The sequence below is a fragment of the Mytilus californianus genome, unplaced genomic scaffold, assembly GCF_021869535.1.
Source record: "Mytilus californianus isolate M0D057914Y unplaced genomic scaffold, xbMytCali1.0.p SCAF_11, whole genome shotgun sequence".
NCBI classification, from domain to species: domain Eukaryota; kingdom Metazoa; phylum Mollusca; class Bivalvia; order Mytilida; family Mytilidae; genus Mytilus; species Mytilus californianus.
In genome coordinates this window covers 26,500,291-26,509,784 of record NW_026262593.1, presented here as the reverse complement: position 1 = coordinate 26,509,784, position 9,494 = coordinate 26,500,291, and the positions used below count along the sequence as shown (strand labels likewise).

The window sequence follows — 9,494 nt, the reverse complement described above, 5'->3', positions numbered from 1 at the left end:
TAATTTTACGTGCATCGTGAATTTTAAATGCTTATTGTGCGTGCTCGGTATTTTTCAAATAAAGTTTCAAACACTAAGCAGGGATCGTCAAGTAAAACAAATGATTGAATTTTGTTTTTTGCTAAAGCAGAAAGGCCTATGATATTGTTCCAATATTTGCATTTTAAAAGTTAAGAAGATCGTTATATACTTTTTTTAAAAGCCGTAAACCATTTATATCATAAATGTGTATACTTAATCCGGAATATTAAGTAAAACAGAGAGTTTATATATACAAGAGGACAGTGACCCAGTCACAAAAGGTTCACATCAAAGTCTTTATTTTTCGTGCAACGTTCATGACAGAAATTATTTCACGTTCAACGTGAAATTATGTCTTATTTCACGTTTTTTCCGTGCAAGCACCCCCCTTTACCACCCTCATTTTTTTCTTCATCAATTACTTTCTCACAGTCAGAAGAACCCAAAAATCAGGTTAAGAAAAAAAGTTTAAATCTAGAAATGTTTGGCTCCTCAGAGGTGTACACCTTAGTTGAACTCGCTTCAGTCCAAATCTAAGGGTGAAACAAGCTCATAAAAGCAGTGATGGAGTGTTGCTAAAATCCAGTGGCAAAATTTTTATGCATATTCAGGACGAAAACATTTCAATTTCATATAAATATATCATATTGGTCAAAAATTGATTTGAAAAATATTCTTTCTGTCGAAAACAGTTTTTTTTAAATACCCAGAAAGTTCTTCCGCCTCCATAGTGGTTCAACTTGGAATTATCATCTGTGGTTTTTAGTTATTTCCAGCACACTCATTTCCGTTTTACTTCTAACTTCCGCCTATTAAAAAATCTTGAAAAATGTTATGATTAATTCGGTTAATAGTCTCATCATGTAGGATTACGAATTAACAAGAAAATGGCAGAAGGTAGTTCAAGGGAAACGGGAAGAGAAACATTACCACAAAGAGGCAAAGTCAATCAAGGTAAATTTGAAGAAAATACAAATAATATAATCAGAGACATATAATACAATTTTATTATATGTCTCTGATATAATGAAATAACATGAATAAGTGACAGTGTTAAAGAAAAAGAAGTTTTTTTGACAACCGCTGAAAATCTTGTTATTGTCTTTTAACCTATTAGAAATATGAAACAATTGTAAAATAGGATCAACTGAACTTGGCGACCACAATACTTGTATACTTGTATTGTCAACAATACTCGTATATAATTAATGTACAAGTATTGTGTACGAGTATTGTCATAGTATTGTTTATATAAAATATAAATACATTGAAGTAGATTAATTATTACTGCCTTTCCTCGAAAATATTCAAAAGTAATGTAATGATTTGAAAAAATATGTATTTCAGGATAGAAAATTAGAAACATTATTCATTTTTTGTAACGAAATGGTCAGGGTACGAATGTTTTTTGCCAGGGTACGATATGGTTAGGGTACGAAATGACTATAATTCATCAACATAATGCGTCAGCATACAGATGGACACAAAGACAATTGACCAGATGAGAACCACCCTGCTTACAGCTGCAGCATATGAACGTTTCTGATTTATTATTGTGATTTCTTTGTACATATTTTCTTGTGTATTAATTCTGGGTCTATTATACTGTTAGTATAATAGTCTGTTAGTATAATAGTCCCATACTATTAGTATGATAGTCCCAGATTAATTTAAGTTGTTAGTATAATAGTCCCATACTATTACTGTAAATTCAGAAATTATTGCGTGCAATTATTATTGCGATTTTTGAAGAATGGACTAAAATGCGAGATTAAATAATGCGATTTCAGGAAAATCTGCATACAGATATAAGTATCAGGTATCAGAATGCGAGTTCTTATTATTGCGATCTTCATCCACTCGCATAATTCGCATTAATAAAAACCTCGCAATAATTTCTGAATTTACAGTAGTATGATAGTCCCAGATTAATTTAAGTATGTTTGTATGTATGTGAATAAATAAAAGTATAAAGCAACATACATATAGTCTCAATTTTTATATCTGCCTAAATGCATTAGAACAAAAAAACACCAATTAGTTGTTAATAAAACACATCAATGATTGATAACAAACCCTATTGATTTTTTAAATTTTTTTTACAATACTTGTACATTAATTATATACGAGTATTGTTGACAATACTAGTATACAAGTTTTGTGGTCGCCAAGTTCAGTTGATCCGTAAATTATATCCACAGAATGGGCAACATATTCTACACTTAGTAAAGTCCGGCTAAGGAATTTTGTTGGTAAAACCTGATGCTTATAGTAATACTGGTACAAGATACATTCATGACATTCAGAACTAATAAGTTCCCCAAAAAGTTAATCAGTCTGATCAGAGAAAATAAATATTTAGAAATATTACAACTAATAAAGACTTTTATATATATTCTTTATTTCCTAACACAATCTCTGGCTGGAATATTAAAGGCATACAATGTCAATAAAATTACAGGGGAAGTTGGTAGTAACATGAATAACATTGCTAACAAAAAAGCAATATCAAATTGTGACATGTTGGAAAAAAGATGTTTTTTCTTTGATTTTAATCATAAGCTTGAGAACAGGACCCCTGTATTTAAAAGATTATAATTCTTATATGGTTTGCATATTAGGGAATACGTTAATATGATTGGTCGAGAGGGCTTCCGGTAGTGGATCTTGACATTGTTTATTTTTCGATAGACGACGTTGACTACTTTTTGTAACCAATGTAAACAAGATGACGGCGATAATTACACAATCCGGCTCGACGTTAAAAATATTTAAGTTCACTTCGTGCTAATCGTTAAAATAAATAATAAATACAAAAACATTCATTTAAATGATAAGTTATTTTTGTAATTTATTTTTTATCAGATAGCAAATTTCATGGAGTACATATTTTTGCGTTAACCAACACATATATTCATGCACCAGGCCAATTCAATAACACAAATATACAATATACGTGTGATAGAGGTTACGAATGTGGAAAAATCAATTCTTTATCTCCAATTTTAAAGAATTATAAGGATTAAAAAGGCGTTTAATCCTATAATAAATTTGGCTTAATTTTGTAAAAAAAAACTTGTAGGGCATATATATATAAAAAATGTATTATTGCAGTTAACTTTAATATTACTTTTAATGTAATGTTAGAGCAACTAAATTAGTTTGTATTCTATATCACTAAATTGTACCTGCCAAATGTGATATAGATCATCTTTAAGTAATATAATTAATCATCAAATGCAGTTATTTTCTCAGTGTTGAAAAAAAAATTATATTTTGATTGAAATTGTCCTTTTTAAAAATGTATTCAAAGTATTAACCTGGCGGGAAATCCCAGATTTTCCTGATCTGTGCAATACTCCCAGAAATGAAAATATTGGGCAATATGATTTTTTAACCTTTTTTTCACAGAAAAGTTGAGACGTCTTGCAATTGTTGTTTCATAGTACCATGTAGTATCATCATGATCATTGCTAAATATGTAATTTTTGTGCAGAAAGAGTCATTTTTAAAGGATAAATTATTAAATTTCTTTTTTGCTTGAATAGTTCTATATATACTGAATACCAGTTTTGTATATTTTTGAATACCTATTTTATTTCCTGCATTTAATCAATTTTATGTTTGAAAAAATGTAAAGCAGTGTAGTGTATTAGTGAATTGTAAATTTTTTTTGTTACATATGCATACAATCATATTGCTTAGTAAACACACTAAGGGAACTTGTCACCCACAAGAATGCTCAAATTGTGTAGACACTTTTTAGCAATGAACAAAAATGAAATAAAAAATAAACGTTTTACTCTCAGTCTCTAACTATTAGTTGTATCATATGTACATGTATGTAAATATATAAAAAACAATCAAAATTGAATTCTTTTGCTGCATGTTCACCAATTTAGACCAAATTTCAAGTTTGTGGGAGGATTATCTATACATTTACATCTTAATTGGGAAAACTGTTCACATTTGTCCATGTTTTTTGTTTGTCTTAGATTTGTTTGACCAATTCTTTCTCTAATTAATACACAATATGTTAAGAGTCTCAAACAAGTGAAATCCGTCCCTGTGGATGACATAGAATGTATAGATATACAAGACCTTAATCATTTAGATTTCTGAAGGATTTTCTTTTTATTTGACATTTCTAGCCTCCAGTTCTCATTGTGCAAGTATGTGTAAGTAAGTTTGTTGCTGGACAAATACTCAGTGTGCCATTAAAGAGCTGATTCAGAAACTTTCATTCTTGTTAATTGAAATTCACATGTACAGTCTCAAGATCCTCAAATATTATTTCTAGTCCAACTGTTTAGAACAATAGATCCTGAGTTGCCATGTCACAACATCATTACTGAATTGGTTCATTACTTTGTTGCATTTAGCTAGGCTACACATATATTTGCATTAGAAATGTGTTGCAAAGTTACAATGATAATAGTTCTTTATCTATAGAGGGTAGGTAACACGATTGGCTGTACCACTAATCATCACTAAGCATCATGAAATGAAATGAATTTAAAACTTAATAGTAAAATTAATTATTTTATTTAATCATGAAAACACAAATACAATGTTAGTAAAATTAGATGAAAAATTTTGTATGACATGTATACACATACATCATGTACATGTACTATTTACCATGTTTACAATTTAGTAAGAATTGGGAGTACATTTGTACATACATTTGTACTAAATTCTAAAACAGCTATTTTATTTGGTCTCTGGTGGATAGTTGTCTCATAAGCAATCATACAACATCTCCTTATAATTTTATAGGGGCAGAAAAACTAAAGATTAAGAATCCCCCCCTTAAAAAAACACAAAAAAACCAAGAAAACAAAACAAAAATAGTAGGGTTGAACTCTGATGCTGTTGAACAGTAATACTATAAGTTAAGATGAAACAAGCTAAACATTTTTTTTAACTCTGCCACATTTTCATATGCCTATCCCAAGTCAGTAACCTTGTCAGATGTTGTCATATTTCATATCTTTAAATTTTTACGTTATTTTGGTTTTAATTGGCAGATCTTTGATTGTGTGTGTTAAATTTATTCACATCATTCTAAGCAAATTTTGTAAATTATGAAGTAGTTTTAAGACACCTTCTCTTGGTTGACCTTAGAATAAGATGAATTTGATTTTGTTTTTTTGGGCCCTTTTGGCCATTTAGCTCATGAATTTTCAAGATATTTATACAAAGTAACATGTTATACATCCTTGGCTTTCATGTTTAGGTTTGAATGTTCCTGATGAAGGTAAATAGAGAAAAAAACTTTTGACACACAAAATTTATAAATGAAGGGCCAAGTGAGCTTTTCTCATCACCTTGCGTCCGTCGTCGTCGTCTGTTAACTTTTACAAAAATCTTCTCCTCTGAAACTACTGGGTCAAATTTAACCAAACTTGGTCACAATCATCATTGGGGTATCTAGTTTAAAAAAATGTGTCCATGATCCGGTCAACCAACCAAGATGGCCACCATGGCTAAAAATAGAACATAGGGGTAAAATGTAGATTTTGGCTCATATCTCTGAAACCAAAGCATTAAGAGCAAAGTTGATGGGATAAAATTGTTCAGTAGGTCAAGATCTATCTGCCCTGAAATTTTCAGACCAATCAGGCAACACGTTGTTGGGTTGCTGCCCCTGAATTGGTAATTTTAAGAAAATTTTGCAGCTTTTGGTTATTATCTTGAATATTATTATAGATAGAGATAAACTGTAAACAGCAATAATGTACAGCAAAGTAAGATCTACAAATAAGTCAACATGACCAAAATTGTCAATTGATCCCTTAAGGAGTTATTGCCCTTTATATTCAATTTTTTACAATTTTCATAAATTTTGTAAATTTTTGTAAATTTTTACAAAATATTTTCCACTGTCACTACTGGGCCAAGTTCATTATAGATAGAGATAATTGTAAGCAGCAAGAATGTTCAGTAAAGTAAGATCTACAAACACATCACCATCACCAAAACACAATTTTGTCATGAATCCATCTGTGTCCTTTGTTTAATATGCACATAGACCAAGGTGAGCAACACAGGCTCTTTAGAGCCTCTAGTTTTGAACCTTCCTGGGTTGTAAGAACCTTCTGTAATTAGTGTGAAAGTTTTGTCCTGTTAGATGTTATCATACTCCTTAGAGCTGCATAGAAGTAGATTATTCCTAGTACTTGTATCTCCATACAGAAAATCTGTTAATTAACTTAAAAAAACCATGTATTTTCTTTTGAAAATCATAATTTTTTTATATAAAATATAACATAGGCATAGATAAAAGTTGCTGTAGTGAAGCCTTCAGAATTTGGTAATTTCCAGGCCCAAATGTTATCTTTGAATTTATAGTAAGTTTAGTAGGTAATATTTTGACAGTCCAACAGAATAATTATTTAGTTATCTTGAGACCATATAGTGAATCAGGGTTAATTTCAATCTGTTTTAAAGTGGTTTGTGGTTATACATGTTAGATGAAGTATGTCCTGTGGCAGTGTTGATTATAATATGTATATTTAAGGTACATGTACATATTACAATCGTATGAACTGCAAAGAAACTGATGTTAGCTATAGATATTCACATAAAAATATTGTGAATTTAATATATATCTATATATATCTACATGTATGTATAGCTGTATCAACTGTTAAGTTTTAACTGGGAAAAGTCATGACAGGTTCAAAATTTTCCTTGTTTTCAAAGCAACAGCAAATTTACTTGTCCTAAATATGCCTGAAACATTTAATGCTGGACATTAAATAAGAAACAATCAGTCAATCAATTTCTAAGAATCTATTTTGAAATTCCTATAGATGAAATCATGAAATGCAATTGTATGTGACTTATCTGAATCTGATCTATGTCAGTTTTCTCTTTGTGAATTGTGTTACATCATGTTAGCGCCTTTTATAGCTTTCTATATACATGAAACAATGTATATGTAGTATGGGTTTGCTCATTGTTGAAGGCAGTATGGTGACCTATAGTTGCTAACATCTATGTATGTGGTCTCTGGTGGATAGTTGTCTCATTGGCAAGTATACCACATCTCCTTATTTTACAATAAAGCACAAATGATCTCATGACATACACAAAGACGGAAAAAGACAGCAAGTTACTTTCATTTTAAGTGGAAAAAAAGTGACAAAAACACATTTTTATCTGCCGACCTAATGCAGTATGAAATCTTAAGTTCTTTTTATTATTTTTAAAACATATATTAATTAGTTTTCCCCTTTATATTATTTTCCGGAACACATTAAAACCTATACAAAATAACAAATAAAATAAGCAGTGCAGCAGACTGTGCTCTGTTTTTCATTTCTTTTTATTTTATATTTGTTATTGCAAAGACAAAGTTAGAATTTGCAGTTTGAATTACATAAACGTTAGTAAGTTTTATTTTATATAAATGAACTAATAAATTCAGAAAAATTTACTTACAATTTGCCAGGTTCATACATTGTACCAAATGTTGTGAAATGAAGATTATTAAAACTTTTTGGTTCAAATGTATATATACCACATCTCCTTATTTTTATACGTCCGTTTACGGGACGTATTATGGTATACCTCTGTCCGTCTGTCCGTCGTCAACATGTCGGACATTAACTCAAAAGTGCTTTAACCAATTTGCATAAAACTTTGGTGAATTGTTTATATCTATTGACGTGAGCTCCCTTTCGTTTTTTATAAAATTTAGATTTTAGGTTTCTGAGTTATGGGGTTTTATTCAATAAAAAAGGGGATTTTCCAGTTTTTGGACAATAAGTCAAGAATGCTTTCACCAACTTGCAAGAAATTGTGGTGATTTGTTTATATCTATTGACATGAGCTCCCTTTCCATTTTTATAAATTTTAGATTTTATGTTTCCGAGTTACAGGGTTTTATTCATAAAAAAAGGGGGGATTTTCCAGTTTTCGGACAAAAACTCAAAAATGCTTTCAGCAATTCTTATGAAACTTTGGTGAATTGTTTGTATGTATTGATGTAAGCTCCCTTTAGAATTTTATAAATTTTACGTTTTTGTATTTCTGAGTTATGGGGGTTTATTCATTAAAAAAAGGGGTGATTTTCCAGTTTTCGGACAATAACTCAAAAATGCTTTCACCAAATCTCATGAAACTTTGGTGAATTGTTTATATCTATTGATGTAAGCTCCCTTTTTATTTTCATAAATTTCTAATATGACATTGAGAATTAATTGAACTTTATTTGTTTATTATGAGTCTGACAACAGATTTACTAAGTATTGCACAACAGCAAGAAATCTTCAATTGAATATAAATTCAATTCATATAACCAATTTCAAGTTCTTTGACTACATTTATTCAGAAACCTATAATATGTCAAATATTTAATTACAATCCAAATTCAGACCTGAATCAAGCTTGAATATTGTGTCCATTTTTGCCCCAACTGTTCAGGGTTGGACCTCTGCGGGCGTATCTAGCTGCGCTCAGCGAAGCAGTTTTTTTCTAGTTATATACATGTAGCATTGAATAATAATGAAATGTCCTGAAATCATAACTTTAGCCCACACCTATTCAAAAATATGAGTACAGATTTCTGAATAAAGGCAGTTTCTGTCTTGATAATGTTGTCTGATGTCTTATAAGTTACTGACCCCTTGTTTCCTGAAATCCGAGTGAATAAGTTAGGATTTAATATTGGTATTACATTCTTTAGTTTTTTGAAACTTGCGATATTTTTTCTAAAAATCTTGCCTAAATTATTGAATATAGTTCTTCTATATGTATTGTATAAATTAAATGTACATTGTAAACTGTATGTAAAGGATTTTGCGCATTACCACAACAGCTTTTTATGGGCGCTTTTTTTGGCAGCATTCAATATAACCTGGCCACACATGATACAGCCAAGGTGGCTGAACGTGGCTTGAACACCCAAACAAACATAAAAGTTTCTTGTCATTGATTGATTGATTGTTGTCTGCTTTACACCAAGTGACATTTTTTGTCATTTGACATAGACACTCAAATGTATATATATATATATATATGTATAATATACAATTTAACTTTGTGTTTTGCAATATTATTTAGCTACTGTGTTGGTTTAATGTTGACTACATTTTCACTCGTAAAATAAAACTGTTCACAAGCTTACAACATAGACTGGTGAAACAATATGCTATTAATTATTTGTTTCTAGAAGCTTTTATGAGGCATCCTAATGTCTTAACTGCATATTATGTAACATTTTGTATGTAGCAAATCAATAAATTTCCTAACTATATCCTGACATGTATGCTTTATGCACTCTAGTCCACAGAAATAGTGGATTTTTTTTTTCAGTCTTCTGCAGAATTTAATTAATGACTTTTTCATGATATGATGCTTGTTGTGAACTTTTCTGGCTAGGTTTTGTTACAGATTCATAGATCCATAGATGTACTTTGCATGTTAATACATTTGTTTGTAGTTGCTCAGTAAAACTAATGATA

The 9,494-nt window shown here is 30.1% G+C and overlaps 1 protein-coding gene across 1 annotated transcript in view; it reads left to right on the top strand.

The window, feature by feature from the left end:
* Positions 1-805: 805 nt before the first annotated feature.
* LOC127719801 (trichohyalin-like) overlaps positions 806-9,494 on the top strand; it is a 56,778-nt gene continuing 48,089 nt past the window's right edge. Inside the window, exon 1 of the mRNA XM_052226086.1 lies at positions 806-975. Within this exon, the coding sequence (XP_052082046.1) occupies positions 909-975 (67 nt within the window). The 5' untranslated portion in view covers positions 806-908. The remainder of the gene's footprint in view (positions 976-9,494) is intronic.